This window comes from Garra rufa, chromosome 21 (genome assembly GCF_049309525.1).
Source record: "Garra rufa chromosome 21, GarRuf1.0, whole genome shotgun sequence".
Lineage (NCBI taxonomy): Eukaryota > Metazoa > Chordata > Actinopteri > Cypriniformes > Cyprinidae > Garra > Garra rufa.
Window position 1 is genome coordinate 40,437,244 of NC_133381.1, and position 19,350 is coordinate 40,456,593.

The 19,350-nt window shown below is 33.9% G+C and overlaps 1 protein-coding gene across 1 annotated transcript in view; it reads left to right on the plus strand.

The window, feature by feature from the left end:
* The window catches only part of trappc12 (trafficking protein particle complex subunit 12), a 29,298-nt gene that overhangs the window by 8,276 nt on the left and 1,672 nt on the right, over positions 1-19,350 (plus strand). The window contains exons 4-9 of the mRNA XM_073826725.1: positions 6,195-6,308; positions 10,186-10,324; positions 10,860-10,972; positions 11,085-11,157; positions 16,731-16,804; positions 18,868-18,966. Of these exons, the coding sequence (XP_073682826.1) occupies positions 6,195-6,308; positions 10,186-10,324; positions 10,860-10,972; positions 11,085-11,157; positions 16,731-16,804; positions 18,868-18,966 (612 nt within the window). The remainder of the gene's footprint in view (positions 1-6,194; positions 6,309-10,185; positions 10,325-10,859; positions 10,973-11,084; positions 11,158-16,730; positions 16,805-18,867; positions 18,967-19,350) is intronic.

Below are 19,350 nucleotides of genomic sequence, written 5' to 3' on the forward strand. Positions count from 1 at the left end.
TGTGTCTGTACAGCCGGTGTCAGACAGAGAGGAGAGTCTGAAACACAGTGCATGCCGTTCACCTGAAGCTGAGAGAAAATCACTCATTCGGCAGAAGACAGAGGTCTCAGCCACCCTTGTTTCCCCCCATCTGCTCATTTCTCTCTTTTATTCTCTTTTTCTTCTGATCTGGCTCTTGTCTTCTCCGTACGGGGTTCCAGCGATTATTTTTGGCTCTGAATCACTCTTATTTCTCGCGGCACCATCCTGAGTTCCTCTCCAGCTGTTCAAAATAATGTTACTCCAGCTTATTTTTATGGCCACAAAGGACTGAATCTTGCTTGATCTCTTACTTCAGTGTAGATGGTGAGACAGTTTATGGATTTACAAAAGATAACATTGCATTTACATTGAAACAATCATTTTGAGGTTGAAAGGTTGTCTGTTTAAATGAGTGAAGAAATGGTTTAGGGTTGACCTACATTTTCACTCAGAAATGATTACAAAAAAACGAACAAAGAATTAAACATGAAATTAGACTCAAACTGTGTTTTCTTTGTTTTATTTTGTTTACAACTTAAATATTTTTACAGCGTGCAAAATGGTTCAGGATGAAGGCTTCATCACTTCACTTCTGCTTGGTTTTAATAACGATTCATTAAATATCTAATGTACTGATGAGAAGTCAAGCTGTGAAAGCTTATAAATGTTCAAATGAGCCCCCATAGTACTGATGTTTCTTTACTGTCTCAACCAAAGCAGAGAGGTATGAAATAAATATGAATTAATATAATATAATATATTTAAATACATAAATAAATTCAAAGTAAGTCATTGACCTAAAATGGATTGCATTGTTTTTGGCAATCAAGAATCTTATGGAATATACTGGATTTTTTTTTCTATAACATGGCTAAGCTAATTTTAATTAACTTTTACTTTGACTGGTTGATTCATCAGCATTTTCTCTTCATCTTGTCTGCATCGCAAAGTCCATCATTCAGCCTGGATCTCTGCTTGCATTGGGCGATGATGCTTGCCTGTTGGGTCATTGGTTTTCCCCATTGCATTCAGATTAGAGCTGTCCTTCAGATCATGAGGAATGTTGGTTTGATGTTTTACCACCATGAACCTTATGCGAACATTCATTTTCGTATTAGTAGATTTGTCTGAAAAGCAGTAGATCTTATCTGAGATGATAATGATGTGACAAGAGCATCAGCTTTCTGTAACATGTAGAAAGCATTTGCAAGTTAGCATTCAGTAATTAACCTCTGTTCATCAGGGTCCACAGTCTTCCTTACTCTCGCAGGTTGTTTGACCTCACTGCTGCATTCTTGCGTCTTTACAATCCGCCACAAGGTTTCCGATGTGTCTGTATTTGCTCAGACTCTGATCAGCCTTCTTTCCTGCCAGATGCTTTTGTTTGCTCTAAAGAGCTGACAAGAAAACAGAAAATTGTGGTTGTTGTTAGTCAGAAATGAGGGGACTCTGTGGGTCAGTATCAGAATACAGTGTAATGTGTGCTTTGTCTTACTGCTGATATAATGAAGAGAATTTACTCAACATAGTCTTATAGATCCAATTTTGTGAGTGCATCAGCCAGTTCATCACTGCTATGCTGTATAGAATAATAAAAAAACATTTATTGAAATTGAAGGTGCACTAATAGATTTTTGCGTAACAATGTTAATTTTTGAAAGCACCAAAACAAATGCCCATAGAGACAGAGTGCATTTAGGCCACGCCCACACCAGGGTGGAAAACCAATCCAATGCTCTCCATTGACTTTCTATTGCGGGAAGCTGACTCCTTGTCATTTCTGACTTATAACAAAAAACAGAACAATGTCTAAAAGCTGCTAATTGACAAGATGTACAGTAAACAAGCTAAAAAACACAAAACTACATTTTTACAAGCTGTCGACCCTGAAAATGAGCATTTTTTTTCCACCCCACACATACATACACAACCCTGGCAAACAAGCAAAGCGCTCTCTTCAAAACAGCCTTCTGTTTTCATTAGTTCATTGTCAGATTTTGTCTTTGCTTTGCTTAAAAAGCTGTTATATTTTTGTTCCCATTTTGTATCCTTCATTTCTTTGCATTATCGTCTTGTGTTTTTGTGATTACCGCAATAAATAGATTCACGACGCCTCAACTCTCTTTCCTTCCACAATTAAACCAAATCTCTGTAGCGCTTTTGGGTTAGTAACAATGATAGCTGTTATACAAAGCTCTGGCCACATATTTAGGATTAAAAAGAAGTAGATAAATAATTAATAGCCATAAATGCATTGATATTTTTTGTGTGAATCTCTGTAGTAGCAGCGAATGTCTGACTGTAAAGCGCCAGCTCTGCCATCTGAGCCATCGGCGTGGTTGTAAATTACTTTCAATGAATGTCTTGCTGTAAAGGTGACTTTGGTGAAAGTGTTTAGAATACTAATGAGCTTCAGAGTGGACTTTAAGTTCATCATCAAAATAATTCACTTGTACTGCAGTTTAGCAACATCATCATATTGACATCCCCAGGTATAGTTCACTCAAAAATAAAAATTAGCTATCATACTTCAGTCAAAAAAATCAAGCCATTCACAGAAAATATTAACATCTGTCTTAGTGCTTTTTGGCACGCTCATGAGAAAAGCAGAAATGTTTTGATTCATTAATAGATGCAGGTTATGCACAACCAACTTCTGTATTTTGTAAAACAGGATGCATCACTTCTGTATGTGCTTCGCTAAATATGGAGCTGTTTTACTTCAGATTCATTCAGAGGAGTTACCAAAGATGAGCATAACCAGTGTTGGGTGTAACGCATTACAAGTAACGCAAGTTATGTAATAATATGACTTTTTCCAAGTAACTAGTAACGCATTACTTTTTAATTGACAAGTTACTTTTTCAAATAAGTAACGCCAGTTACTTTTCCCCCCATTTATTGATTAAAAGCTCTCCTGTTCCCTTGTTGAGAGAAATTGTGAGTAAGATGTTACTTTAGTTCTAGAATAAATATGAACATGCATTAATTCATCTCACTCACTAAAAAAAAGATACAGTATTCCTCAAAATGAATAAAAAGTGAAATTCAACGTAAACCTGCAATAATTAAATATGTTAAATAATACAAATATCCTTTATGTAGTTAATCCCATTTTAGTAACTGATGTCTTTCCTGGTGACCTTCGATGATCCAAAGCATCCATACTAATAAGCAAATATTACTCAAGATAATCTAACATTTGTTTTCCTTTTTTTTTAATGTTGAAGAGTTGACATTTTCTCTTCTGCGGGCTACTGTACAGACGTCAATTTACTTTTCTCTAAGCCTGTGGCTTTTGGTGTGAAAAGGCTTTTACATTTGACAAAAAAAGAACTTTTTATATCATAAACAAACAAGCCCTGCCCAGATTTAAAATGTAACGCAAAAGTAATGTAATGCATTACTTTCCACAAAAAGTAACTAAGTAACGCAATTAGTTACTTTTTTTAAGGAGCATACACTGAGCATAACCAATGTTCATGCACCATCTATAAGTTTTCATTTTAATTTTAGATATCTACAAGTTTTTACTTTTCTTCTTCTCACTAACATTCGGATATTAAAATTAAAACGTGTTCATGCAACAACCGTACTGGTGGAGAAGTTATCAGTGAATAACAACTTGCATTTTGTTCTCTTCATCAAACAATTACAAAAAAGTATTTTGTGTCCTTTTTGAATGTTGAAGGTTTTAGTCCCATTTCATTTTACAGCAATTATGTGGAAAAGGGCAACTGAAAAGTGTTTTGTTTTGTGTTCTGCAGAGGTCTAGAATGATTTGAGGATGAATAAACGATGGCAGATTTTTTTTGTTTTGTTGGCCGAACCATGTCTTTAAAAGAGCAGAATCTCTGATCTTTCGTGTGTGAGTGTGTGCGTTTAGAGTCCCCGAGTGTGCAGTACATCAGGAAGGACCCTCATTTCCCCTGTCATTGACTTCTCTTATGTTTTATCTCAGTGGCGGCTGCTGCTTTTGCCCGTTTTCCTGCCAGTGGTTTTCGGCTTCATTTGCCCCTCTAATGAAGATTTAGAGGCTCTGGGGTCTCTGACAGAAAAGGGAGAGAGAGAGAGAGCAGAAAAGAGGAGGTTATAATGCCAGTAAAAATGTAGAAGAGACACTGAACTCAGGATGAGAAATAAACACAGATGGAAAAACAGTGCTAACAAACAGCATCCCATCCAAGGGACTTGTCCACACCATGAGCCAAATTGCAGTGTTCTGCTCAAATCCCAAGTTAGATCGGTCTAAGAATTGCATGAAGTGCAACCAACAAACTGCCCAAGGTCAAATTGTGAATTTGAGTGAATTTGAATTGAAAACAAGGCTGTAAGGGATGGACTTTAGGGCTGCTATAATGATTATTTGTGTATTTGTTTATTCATTCTTTCATTTACCCCAGTCCTTACAGTCTTTACAATAGCATGCACTGTATAAAAATCCTAGATTACATTAATTGTTTTTTGAAATATGTTTTATTGGGTGAACAATTTGCAATTCACACCGTACTTCTATCCCTCACAGTTTTCGTTCCCGTTAAAAATATAAACATAAAGCAACCGTTACTAAGTTCTTGGCTGGTTTTGGCTAATTTTATTCTCATGTCTTGGGAAATCCATTTAATAGATTAGAGTCTGAAAAGCAAAACGCTTATTTATTTGCAATGTGAACAAATCCACTGCAGTGGGATATAATTTTGGAAATGAATCCAGTCCAATTTCAGATTGAGATTTTCAAAAAGTTGCAGTCTGATTCATATATCCATTTACATGAGCATTACATAAGTTCCATGTGTTTTTGCCTTGATAACATAAAAGACAGCTAACATATACACTGCTGCTCAAAAGTTTGGGATCAGAGAGATTTTTTAAAGATGTTTCCTAAGCTCATCAAGGCTGCATTAATTTGATCAAAAATACAGACAAATGTAATCTTGTGAAATATTATTTAAATTTAAAAGAACTGTTTTCTATGTGCATATATTTTAAAATGTAATTTATTCCTGTGATGCAATGCTGAATTTTTAGCATCATTACTCCAGTCTTCAGTGTCACGTAATATGCTGATTTAATATCAGTGTTGAAAACAATTGTGCGGCTTAATATTTTGTTGGAACCTGTTTTTTTGTTTTCCAGGCTTCTTTAACAAATAAAAAGTTGAAAAGAACAGCGTTTATTTAAAATAGAAATCTTTTGTAACAAAATAACTACATCAGTACATTTTTATTCTTTCTTTCTTTTAAATAAATTAATACTTTTTAGAGTGTTAAATTGATTAAATGTGATAGCAAAGACATATATAAAATATTATAAAATATTTATATTTTGAATAAATGCTGTTCTTTTTAACCTTTGAATTATCAAAAACCTGAAAAAAAAAAATAATTAAGCAGCACAACTGTTTCCAACATTGATAATAACAGTAATTAATCAGCATATTGGAAGGATTTTTGAAGAATCATGTGACTCTGAAAACTGAAGTAATGGCTGATAAATTCAGCTTTGCATCACAGGAATAAATTATATTTTAAAATGTATGAATATAGAACACCATTATTTTAAACTGTAAAAATATTTCTACTTTTTTTTCTGTATTTTTGATCAAGTAAATGCAGCCTTGATGAGCATATAAGTAATTATTCTTTAAAAAACATTTAAAATCTTACTGTTCCCAAACTTTTGAGCAGCAGAAGAGCTTTTTTAGCAAATATTTAGTAAATATTCAGTCTGACCCGTTCATAAGACATGAGATGTAAATAATCATAAACAGACATTCGTTTGACATAAAATGTAAGTTAACATACACATGACAGCACTCCAAATGTATTTGCATGCTTAATTTTTTCCTGTTGATCAAATTAGGCCTATACAACCCCTATTTTATAATGATTGAACTTAATGAGGTGTTTATATGAAGTTTTATATGAAACAGATTCTTTGGGTACATATAAACGTAAAACCTAATTTGCTTGTCTCCTGTTTGTATTATAGTAGATTTGTATTCCATTCAGATTAGTTTTGAAAGTTTTAAATGTATCTTGGCATAATAAAAGGCAGCGTCATGGAAAGCGAGCGCTCGCAGTGACCTTGTCATCATTACGGGTGCCGAGTCTCTCTCAAGCCTCCTCCTGAGCAAGCAGCTGTTTGTTTAATGGCTTCATCTCATTTCACAGAGCTCTAAGAACTGGAGGGCAGCTGTGGACCTGACGGGCAGACTGCTGACGGCTCACGGCCAGGGCTACGGCAAGAGCGGCCAGCCCACCAACCACACCACTGACTCCTTACAGGTGACCAGAACCACTAGGACATTGGGGCCAGATTTACTTACAGCATGCGTCAGCACAAACCCTCTTGATACTGTCAGGATTTATTAAAGACACACAGTGAAACATTAGCAATGAAAAGGTGTGGCCACAGTTTTTTTTGCAACTGATCTTTTTGCATATGAAGTTGTAGGAGTTTCCCTTTCCAATGCAAAATTTTTGGGATGAAAGTATTTAAATGATGCATGCACGGTGATTTACTAACATATCAAAGTAAAAAAAAAAGGGGTTTTATGAATTGTTTTCTTAGCATTGCATATCTAATACTCCTGACAAACACAAATAATTATTATTTAAATTATCACTATAGTAAATCATGTAACTAAATGTTATATGTGACCCTGGACCACAAAACCAGTCTTAAGTCGCTGGGGTATATTTGTAGCAATAGCCAAAAATACATTGTATGGGTCAAAATGATTGATTTTTCTTTTGTGCCAAAAATCATTAGGAAATTAAGTAAAGATCATGTTCCATGAAGATTTTTTGTAAAATTCCTACTATAAATATATCAATGTAATTTTTGATTAGTAATATGCATTGCTAAGAACTTAATTTGGACAAATTTAAAGGTGATTTTCTCAGTATTTATATATATATTTTTTTCAAATAGATGTAACTCGGCCAAATATTGTCCTATCCTAACAAACCATACATCAACAGAAAGCTTATTTATTGAGCTTTCATGTGATGTATACATCTCAGTTTTGTCAAATTTAGCCTTATGACTGGTTTTGTGGTCCAGGGTCACATATGTCTTTGAAAGGCTATACTGTACTGTTTAATTTAATACAATTTTTTGGGATTTTATATGAATATCAAACAAAATAATCCTATTCAAGATCTAAGATTAAAGATTTAAGATATTATTAATTGTAGTTACTAACTACAATTTCTGGCATGTAATTTGTAATCAGTAATGGATTACAATTTGTAAGTAATCTACCCATCACTGATCATGGCTGTTTTTGCTGGCAGATCTCTCAAAATTATTAGTTCAAGACATAAAACAGTAAAAAAAAATGTAAATGTAAATATATTTAAGGAAAACCATTCAAAATAATGATGATTTATGCATTTCACATATCATTGCATTTATATTTGTGTGCATTTATATTTTTATATTTTGTGCAAAAGATAAACAACTTACAGGAGTGTTCCATGTTTAATGTCAACAGCTAAATCAACAGCATTTGTAGCAGTGTTGATTTACAAAACAACAACAATCAACCAATAAGTGAGTGTTTATATTAAATATAAATATTCTCTTAAAATAAAAATCTTGGTTAGAGTGTAAGCAAATGGGATCAAATTCTGGAGGATGTGTGGACCACAAAAACCAGTCATAAGGGTCAATTTTTTGCAATTGAGATTTATAAATTATATAAATAATCTTTCCAATGATGCATGGTTTGTTAGGATAGGACAATATTTGGCCGAGATACAACTATTAGAAAATTTAAAAAATCAAAATACTGAGAAAATTGGCATTAAAGTTGTCCAAATGAAGTTCTTAGCAATGAATATTATTAATCAAAAAATAAGTTTTGAAATACCCTACCACTCAAATGTTTACAGGAGACCTTTCTGCTCATCAAGGCTGTGTTTATTTGATTAAAAATCCAGAAGAAAATGTAATATTGTGAAATGTTCATGCAATTTAAAATAGTGGTTTTCTATTGTAATATACTTTAAAATATAATTTATTTCTGTGATGCAAAGCTGAATTTTCAGCATCATTACTCCAGTATTCATTGTCACATATTCCTTCAGAAATCATTATAATCTGCTGATTATAATCTAATCTGCTGAGTGTTGGAAACAGTTGTGCTGCTTAATTTAATTTTATTTTTATTTTTATTTTTTTGAACCTGTGATACTTTTTTCAGCATTCTTTGATAAATAAAACATTAAAAAGAACAGCATTTACTTTAAAAATAGAGTAATAAAACACCTCGTTCAAAGTTTGGGGTAAATTTCTTGCTTTCTCTCTTTGAAAGAAATGAATACTTTTATTCAGCAAGGATGTGTTAAATTGATAAAAAGTGATAGTAAAGACTTATATTGTTAGAAAATAATAATGTTTGAATAAATGCTTGAACTTTTTGTTCACAGGTTCTAAAAAAATATTAAGCAGCACAACTGTTTCCAACACTGATAATAAAAGTAAAAAAAAAATCAGCATATTAGAATGATTTCTAAAGGATCATGTGAAACTGAAGACTGGAGTAACGGCTGATAAAAATTCAGCTTTGCATCAGAAATAAATTCTATTTTAAAGTATATTAAAATAAAAAAAATGGCAATTGAATTGCAATAGTATTTCATAGTATTACTTTTTTCGGTATTTTTGGTCAAATAAATGGAACTTTGATGAAACTTGTAAAAAACATTAAAAGTCTTACTGATCCCAAACTTTTAAGCAGCAGTGTATATGGTAGGAAATTTATGAAATATCTTCATGAAACATGATCTTTACTTGGAATAAAAGAAAAAACGATAATTTTGACCCATACAATATATTGTTTGCTATTGCTACAAATATACCTGTGCTACTTACATCTGTGGTCACATATAAACCATCAGCCTTTGAGTTGGACTAGATCTAATAAGCTACAGTATGAACTCCAAGAGATCTGAGAGCCCATTACTACCATCCTAAATCAAGCATGACACACAACCTGCTAACTAACATGGGAGTTTCCGCTCTTTTTCACACACGATGCGCTGTACACGTGAAGTTGCCTGAAGCAGCTTAGCGCTGTCAGTGTTTTAGCTATCGGTCCGACACCCACTCAGTCCACAGTAACCCACTGACGGCCCGGCGGCTCTGGAGACGAGTAAATCAAAGCACGTACTCGCTTTGATGTACCGCCTCACTTGGCTCCTCACATACTGCTGCAGAGAAAAGTTATGCTGTAATACACCCAGACCTGGAAGCATTGCAAACTACACATACAACATAGCTCTGCATTTGCGGCTGAAAACTACTGCGTGCGACTATGAAAAAACATTTAGGAGCATCATGTGCAACGGACACGATCAGCATATTAGTGTTTGCGCTCAGGGGAGCTTCAAAGGTTTCTACGTGTTTTTGCAACGTTGAGTAATGTATTCTTACGAATCCTTTCATAAACAAAGTGTAGAGAGAATGTAAATAAGAGATTGATTGTGCAGTGTAGAGTGCTTTGTTGATTATAATAGAGCTTTGTGAGATTGCGATGAACTAAGATTAGTGACAGCTTTTAATGATTTTTAAAGGAAAACTCCACTTTTTTTGGAAATAGGCTCATTCTCCAACTCCCCCCGAGTTAATAAGTTGAGTTTTACCGTTTTGAAATCCATTCTGCCGTTCTCCTGTTCTGGCGATATCACTTTTAGCATAGCTTAGCATAGATCATTGAATCCTATTAGACCAATAGCATCGGGTTCAAAAATGACCAATGAGTTTCGATATTTGTCCTATTTAAAACTTGACTCTTCTGCAGTTATATTGTGTACTAATACCAGTGGAAAATGCAAAGCTGCGATTTTCTAGGCCGATAAGATTAGGAACTACACTCCCATTCCGGCGTAACATTCCCTTTGTAAATCACTTTAAGGAGTCAAATCACCTTGTAATAGGAAGGATTATTTTTTTATCAGATTTTTTTATTATTATTTAGAATGTGCTCCTGAAATTTTGACTGTGCTCCTAAATTTTTTAAGTTAAAAAAAAAAAAGAAAAAGAAAAGTAAAAAGTACTTTTCTCCTAAAAAGAAAAGTAAGCATGGAGCCCTGTACAAAAAGAAGTAAATGTTGATTTGTTTTGTTGAAGCAGGCCACTCTTTTCTCTCTACAGCTGTGGTTTGTGCGTCTTGCTCTTCTGGTGAAGCTCAACCTTTTCCAGAACGCAGAGCTGGAGTTTGAACCCTTCGGGAATCTGGATCATCCGAATCTCTACTATGAATACTATCCGACTGTTTACCCTGGAAGACGAGGTAAAAGTTTTTCGGTTCTTTGAGAATTGGTCCTTAAAATAAACTGTTAACAAAGCATTTTACGGACCCCAAACTTCTAAATGTTACTGCAAATTTATCAAATGCAATCCTGATATCAGCCTATTACCCAACAGAGCTTTATTTTAAGACATACTAATATATAATATAAAACCTTCTGCAGTCGGTGAAGTTGAAATGTTCAGACGGTGATGCAGTGCTTGTCTCAGGTCTGCATTACAGGATCCATCTTTATATCAAAGAGGTGCATGATGAAAGCCACGACCCCTCGTTTCACCAGCATGGAGTTGGTTTCTTTAGTGTGTTTCTTGGCAGAAAAACAGCCAGAAAATAACAAAATGTGCATTTGCTTTCTGCAGAAGAGAAAGAACATGCATTAGTGTTAAAAAAATGTGTTGTTGTTTTTTTGCATGGTCTATGTTTGCAATTCCAAAAAAGACTATATTCTCAGAATTGTGAGAAAAAACACGCATTAGTGTTAATATCCCTAAATATGTTTGCGTTTTGCATGGTCTAGGCTCGATGGTGCCGTTCTCCATGCGCATTTTGCACGCCGAGCTCCCTCAGTACCTGCAGAAGTCTCAGGAAACTCTGGACCGTCTCCACAGAATAAAAAGCGTCTGTCAGAAGGTGAGAGCGGCCCTGACCTGAACTTTACACCTCAGCGCCCGCACCTGCTTAGAAATTTAATTATCCAAGCTGTAATTAGTGTTGTAAAACTTCTGTTCCTGTCCTTTCACAGATCCTGAGTAACCTGCAGGAGGGTTTGGCTGAGGACGGGAGTATGATGAACCTCACGCAGGACAACAGACTCGGTACAGAACGCTCAAATCTCTCCTTAACATCTAGTGCAGGTCAAATGAACAGAATGAAACATCTGTCATTCTTTACTCACCCTCAAGTCATTATTACCCTTTGAATTGGTTATTTATGAGATTTCATATAAGTTTTGATGCCCTTGTTACATTACAGCAAAAGCCTTTTTTTTATGATATTGACAAAAGTAGTCCAAAGGGTACATCTTTGGAAATTGAGATTTATACATCATATGAAAGCTGAATAAATAGCTTTCCATTGATGCATGGTTTGTTAGGATAGGACAATATTTGGCCGAGATGCAACTATTCTGGAATCTCAGGGTGCAAAAAAATGATGATAAAAAAATACAAAACATTGCCTTTAAAGTTGTACAAATGAAGTTCTTAGCAGTGCATATTACTAATTACAAAAATTGTGATTAGTTACAGAATTACAAAATATTTTCATGGAACACGATCTTTACTTAATATCCTAATGATTTTTGCCATAAAATAACATTTGATCATTTTGACCCATAGGCTACAATGTATTGTTGGTTATTGCTACAAATATACCCATACTATTTAAGACCGTTTTTGTGGTCCAGGGTCCCATATAGACTGTTTATCCTAAACGTGTGTACTGAGGAAAGACTGTGAAGTCTATATTGATCATCTTGCGCTCACAGACATCAAAGTATTTTTCAAATATTAAAATGCTCTTAAAATTAACAAAGGGGAAACATCAACACAAAAAAAGAAAACTCTGTTTTAAGGTCCAAAACCAATATATATTGTTAAATATATTTCGAAAAATACAAAAATAATATACTGTAGATTATAAAATGTTTATATATATGTAAGTAAATATATTTTTGATATTTTTCATTTATTTTCATCTATTTGTTTTTTGGGGCATATTTAATATATTTTCTAAAACTTTACAATAAGCCCCCATTAGTTAACATTACTTAATGCATCAACTAAGAATAAGCAAGACATTTGTTACAGTATTTACTTATTGATCTTTGTTAACATTAGTTAATACAACTAAATACAGCTATTCATTTCATGTTAGCTCAGGTTAAGTCGTTAATATTAACAGATACAACTTTTAATTTGAATAATGTATTAGTAAATGTTTGTATTAACATTAAGTTAATGATTAATCATTTTGATTAAAATTATTTGAATGCAAATTATTTTAGAGAAAATAGAAAATTAATAGCATTATTTTTTATTACATTCAAATTAACTATTTTTTATATTTATATAAAATGTAACATAAAGCACAAAAAAAACACAATTTTCATTTATCCGAAATTCATTTAATCCGAAAAAAATTTCTCTGCTCCTTGAAATATATTTTGTAATATATTTTGACTTTTTTTTTTTTAAATGATGGCTTAAATGAAATATATTTGCATAGTGAAACAATACAAATATGTTCTGTTTGCAACATATATTACCATATATTTGTAATATATATTGGACTTCTGATTAGATTTGGAAAAAAGATAAAATCACCATTCACCCTTTTCTTTAAGCTTTGAGCATTTAAGCTTTGTCTGGCCTGTGAGCCTGCTCTCTAAAACACCCCGAGGAGGAGCTGTAGATGGCAGCATAAGTTCCCGTCTTGAGCCATCCATCAGAGCAGACCGCTGACGCGTCTATAAGTCTTGCATGCTCGATTGACTTCCTCATATGTTGTTTTGGTGAAGACAGAGATAAATACATGCTTCAGCATTGCTGTGATTTCAGCAGCCCCCCGCCGGCCCACCGCCTGTGTGTCTGATGTGCTTTGAGTGGGACGGACTCCCTCCGTTACGGGCACACATCTCTAGCAGAGCTGCCAGGTGCTGACAGACCAGCGCTCTGATGCCAGACTTCTGCCGCCCCCTGTATTCTCACCCTGAGCTGTTTTAGTGTGGCTGTTCATTGCTCCTGTTTGTCCCCAGGCAGCATGAGGAAGAGAGGTTAATATCCAATAATCCTATAACATTTAAGGTGCCAATTTTGTCTGAGCCGACGGCTCTTTAGGTTCAAGTCAGTATCATTTTCAGGATAATCAATATCAGTTTCTGTCCTTCATTTGGTGTGCTAAAGAAAAGGGCAAAACAAAAAATTAAGTGAATTTGAATTAATACCTCAGATATCTTGTGTATATATTGATATGTAATTATTTTGATTGACATATCAAGAAAATAATTGTATTACATTTTAACTCTGTAAGGCCTACTGTATCATATTTAACACACAAATAGGTCTCTAAATAATCAACATGATCAAATGTGACCCTGGACCACAAAACCAGTCTTAAGTCGCTGGGGTATATTTGTAGCAATAGCCAAAAATACATTGTATGGGTCAAAATTATTGATTTTTCTTTTATGCCAAAAATCATTAGGAAATTAAGTAAAGATCATGTTCCATGAAGATTTTTTGTAAAATTCCTACTGTAAACATATCAAAATGTAATTTTTGATTAGTAATATGCATTGTTAAGAACTTAATTTGGACAACTTTAAAGGTGATTTTCTCAGTATTTTGATTTTTTTGCACCCTCAGATTCCAGATTTTCAAATAGATGTATCTCGGCCAAATATTGTCCTATCCTAATAAACCATACATCAATAGAAAGCTTATTTATTGAGCTTTCATATGATGTATACATCTCAGTTTTGTAAAATTTAACCTTATGACTGGTTTTGTGGTCCAGGGTCACAAATATGAAAATCACCTAAAAACCAAATAAAAAAAAAACTACCGACTCTTTTTGGAATGTGTCACATTGTGATGTCATAGTGCGACAAAAGCCCGTCTCTGCAGAATCAGATCAACACACTGACATCTGCCTAATCCTTACATTAGGAAAGAGGGGATGAACCTTATCCTTAATAAAGCTCCAGATCGTGTCAGTAAGAACCTGGCCATTTGTTTGCTTCATTTTACCGTGGATTTGTTCAACGCAGGATTTTCAGAGAGATTAAAACTCTTAGGCCCGGTTTCACAGATAGGGCTTAGACTAAACCAGGATTAGGCCATAGTTCAATTAGCACATTTAAGTGATTTTTCATAAACTTGCTTAGAAAAAAACATTACTTTTGTACGTTTTAAGACAAAATAAAGGCACTGATATATTTTAAGACCAGTCAGTGCAAGTTTTTTTTTTTTTTTTTCAGTTAAAACAGCTCAGACTTACAATTTAGACTAGAACTAGGCTTAAGCCTCGTCTGTGAAACTGGGGGTTAGTCTATTAAGTCTATTAAGACTTTGCTGTGCTAACTACCTCACAAATAGAGGTACAGGTTTCTTGTACACTCCTAAAAATAAAGGTGCTTCACGATGCCATATAAGAACTTTTTTTGTTTAAATGGTTCCATAAAGAACCTTTAACATCTGAAGAACCTTTCTGTTTCTTCTTTGTTCTTCAAGGTAATAAAAATGTACGAAAGAAATGGTTCTTTAAAGAACCTTTGACTGAATGGTTGTTTGTGGAACCAAAAATGGTTCCTTTATAGCATTGCTGTGAAGAACCTTTTGAAGCACTTTTATTTTTAAGAGTGTATTTCGATTTCGGTAACTTGTATGGAAAGCTGTTTTTCTGTTGCCACTGAATACAAATTTTTAAAAGACAATTGCAACTTTTTATCTCACAATTCAGACTTTTTTCTTAGAATTGCAAGATGTGAATTCTCAATTCTGACTTTGTATCTCATAATTCTGACTTTTTTCTCACAATTGCGAGTTTATATCTCTCAATTCTGACTTTTTTTCCTCGCAATTCCAATTTTTCTCATAATTGTAAGATGTTAACTCGCAGTTGCATGTTATATAGTCAGAATTGCGAGATACAAACTCTTAGAAGATCAAATTCTTAGAAAAAAGCATTGTGAGTTTATATCTTGCCATTCTGACTTTTTTTTCTTGTAATTCCAACTTTTTCTTCATAACTGCGAGTTATGAACTCCATTTCTGAGGAGGAAAAAAGACTATATTCTCAGAATTGTGAGTTTATATCTCACAATTCTGACTAATAACTTGCAGTTGCTCACAAATTCTGAGAAAAATTCTGAGAAAATCTTGCAATTCTGACTTCTTTCTTATAACACAAGTTTAAATCTCTGAATTCTGAGGGTTTTTTTTCACAATTAAGCGTTTATATTAGGGATGTACGATATGAAAATTTTTTGCCGATACCGATAGCCGATAATTAAGTCCTTCTTGTGGCTGATACCGATACGTTCATATTTTTATATGATAATTTTGTGCACCCAGGAGAATACAAAATCTGAGATAAACTAATGAAATGTATATTACTGTATATATCTGGGTCTAACAATCATAGCAAACATCAGTCCTGACTCTTCAAAAATGTTTTTATTTTTTGTGTAAGGCACCACAATTCTAAATAAATAAAATGCTTTGACATTTGTCAACCTGGAACTTCTTTCTTATAACACAAGTTTAAATCTCTGAATTCGGAGGGTTTTTTTTTCCCCCACAATTAAGCGTTTATATCTTGCAATACTGACTTTTTTTCTCACAATAGTTATAAAGTTGCGAGTTATAAAGTCTATTTCTGAGGGGGAAAATATTACTATATTCTCAGAATTGCATGTTTATATCTCACAGTTCTGACTAATAACTCGGAGTTGAATGTGATAATGTCAGAATTGCGAGATACATACTCCAAATTCTGAGAAAAAAGAAGAATTGTGAGTTTATATCTTGCAATTCTGACTTCTTTCTTAAAACACAAGTTTAAATCTCTGAATTCAGATTTTTTTCTAGCAGTTGCGAGTTTATATCTCACAATTCTTAATTTTTTTTCTCGCATTTACATATTTTTCTTATAACTGTAAGATGTTAACTCACAATTGTAAGTTACAAAGTCCATTTCTGAGGTGGAAAAAGACTATGTTTTCAGAATTGTGAGTTTATGTCTCACAGTTCTGACTAATAACTCACAGTTGCATGTTATAAAGTCAGAAATGCGAGACATAACCTCGCAAATTTTAAGAAAAGAGTTACAATTGCGAGATATAAACAAAAAAAGAAGTGTAAGTTTATATCTAGCTATTCTGACTATATTTCTCAGAATTGTATTTTTATATCTTGCAATTTTGTCTTTCTTTCCCAGAAATGCATTGAAATATTAGAATTCTGAGTTAGTTTTTTAGGAAACTGAGAGTTTATCCATTATATAACATAAAAAAAATAATTAAAAGGCAGTTCATGACCCCTTTCAGTATGTTTTCAGGAATATTCCCACAGTTGTCATTGTTTGTGTGATAGGCGAGTGGAGGAAGTCACACAGCATCAGTACTGAGACATACGCTGAAGTCTGTTCACGCTCACACACACATGTGAGATCAGATCGGCTCTCTGATGGGGGTCTACAGCGAGCCAGAGGGGAAAAATAAATGCAATTGTCACTGTGTCTTTTCCTCCTGCTCTATAATTCCCGCCAGCAGACAAATAATTGATGGTTCAGAGCCGGGAAAAAGAAGGAAAAGACTGCAATTTCCAATTTCATTCCATTTGCTCAGTCGGTCTCTCTCTCTCTCTCTCTCTGCTCTGTATTTCAGCCTCCATCCAGCTGTGGAGGTCACGTCTGAGCAGGGTGATGTACTCCATGGCCAACTGTCTGCTAATGATGAAGGTACGTGAATGGAAGAGCTAGAAAACATATACTCGCACACACATTTATTTCTGGCCTGAATTGTGTCTATGAGCATGCACAAACTGCAGGGTCAGAGATTACAGGCTTTCTATTCCTTTAAGCAGTTGACTACTGATAAGATAGCTTTTCTGATTATTGTTCTACTGGTAAAACAGTGTGTATGCACACATACCATATCTCTATAGTATATACTCTTAGATATAGACTGTCAGTAGCTTAAATTGTTATTTTTTTAGCTATCATGTTAAACAAGTGCCATCTGCTGGCTAACATCTGTAGTGACACACATACGTTGGTTAGAAGATTCACTACAAAGAATCTCACAAACCTGAATTATTGCTGTAGTGCATCTTTTTTTTTAAATATATATTGTATAAATGCCGTACTTGGATTTCCTGGGGATTTAGGGGGGAAATTTGAAAATTGAGTTACACTTAATTTAATGGTACAGTGTAACTAAATTCAATCATTTAAATTTAAATCAAATTAATTTCTTAAATTGTTATCACTTCTATTCTGGTTTATTTTCTGTAAAATTAACATAAAAAAGCATTCCACTCCATGTTGTACCATGTATGGTTGTGTGTATGAAAAATACATTTTGAAAATGAAAAAGGAACATTTTTAATTATTCTTTAATATTTATTAACAATATGCATTTAGTATACTAATATATTTATTAATATATGTACTATATTAGGGTTTGTTTTTTTGCATAGAATTATGCATAATTTAGTTATTACTATAATAAGTACATTTATTTATTAAACAAGGACACTCTAAAATTTGACATTCATGTTGTTATATGAAAAAGAGCTTTATGGAGATTCTGAAAAGGATTAATTCACTTCCAGAATAAGAATTTTCTGATAATTTACTCACCCCCATGTCATCAAAGATGTTCATGTCTTTCTTTCTTCCTTCGAGGTTTTTGAGGAAAACTTTCCAGGATTTTTCACTATATATTGAACTTCAGTGGTGGCCATCGGGTTGAAGGTCCAAATTGCAGTTTCAATGCAGCTTCAAAGGGCTCTACATGATCCCAGCCGAGGAATAAGAGTCTTATCTAGCAAAACGATCTTTCATTTTCTAAAAAGAAAAAAAAAAAAAGTAAATACTTTTTTTTATACATTCATATACCTTTTAACCACACATTGGAAAGGTTTCACGCACTTAGTTCTTCGTCTTTGTACTTCAGGTAGGGTCCATTTTCTCCTCCAACAAAATTGTCAAACGTTCACTGTAAACAAAATCTGTAGAAATTACAGTATTACTGGCAGCTGGTTGCCAGTAACTTACTGTAGATTTAAATTTATGCTATTTACTGGCAACAGTTTGTTCAAAGTTAATTGAACATTAAACATTAACAAGTGTTTATCTTTACAGAATAAAACTAAAATAATAGCCTCATGCAAAGCATTCTGGGAACCAAAATCTGAAGGAAAAAAACAGAAAAAGGTTGATGAAGGTTTCTGGTTCCCAGAATGCTTTGCAGTAGGTTGTTATTTTATAGTTTTATTCTGTAAAGACAAAGACTTGTTAATGTTCAATGTTCATTTAACTTTGAACAAACTGTTGCCAGTAAATAACATAAATTAAAAATCTACAGTAAGTTACTGGCAACCAGCTGCAGAATTACAGCAAATTTTTTACAGTGTTGTTTTATCCTTTTTTTGTAAAGGGGGTTTGACTTTCTTTGCATGTTCGCTTTGTAAACACAGGGTTGGTACTTCCACCTACATCATGTTTTGCTAGATAAAACCCTTATTCCTCAGCTGTGATCGTGTAGAGCTCTTTAAAGCTGCACTGAAACTGCAATTTGGTCCTTCAACCCATTGGCTCCCATTGAAGTTCTCTTTATGGAGAAAATCCTGGAATATTTTCCTGAACATTTTGTATGACATATTTTTTTGTCTGGAACTGAACTAATCCTATAGAAATATTTCAACAGAATGCTGTTTGGAACAATGAGATGTTGTATAAATGATGACAGACTTGTAAAAAGCTCGCTTTATTGTGAATATTTTCTCTTTCACATGAAGGACTATGTGCTGGCAGTGGAGACGTATCATTCCATCATTGAGTATGAACCTGAGCAAAAAGTGCAGCTGCTGAGTGGAATCGGTCGCATTTTCCTACAGGTGAAAGCCGAGACACTTAAACACCACTGCGATCCATGATAGAATTGTGAACTTTAGGACTTTAGAATTGTGGTTTAAGGACTTAGCATTAACACTACTGTCCAAACGTTTATGGTCAGTCATTTTAAGAAATTAATAATAATGTTCATTAAAGGTCTGCAAAATAGGAAAGAGCCTTGCAAATGCTGTAAACCTTTAAGTTGGCCCCATTTTTTAAAATATGCTCTGTTTACCTGTGAGAGAAAAGCCAGTGATTATTGCACAGAACTGTTATCATGTCTGCTGGATGAGTGAATGTTGTCTTTACTCTGCAGCGTTGCTTGTTTTTGAAGAGGATCAGAGCGTCTGCTTCCCTCTTCATGTTTTATCTCCACACAGACGATA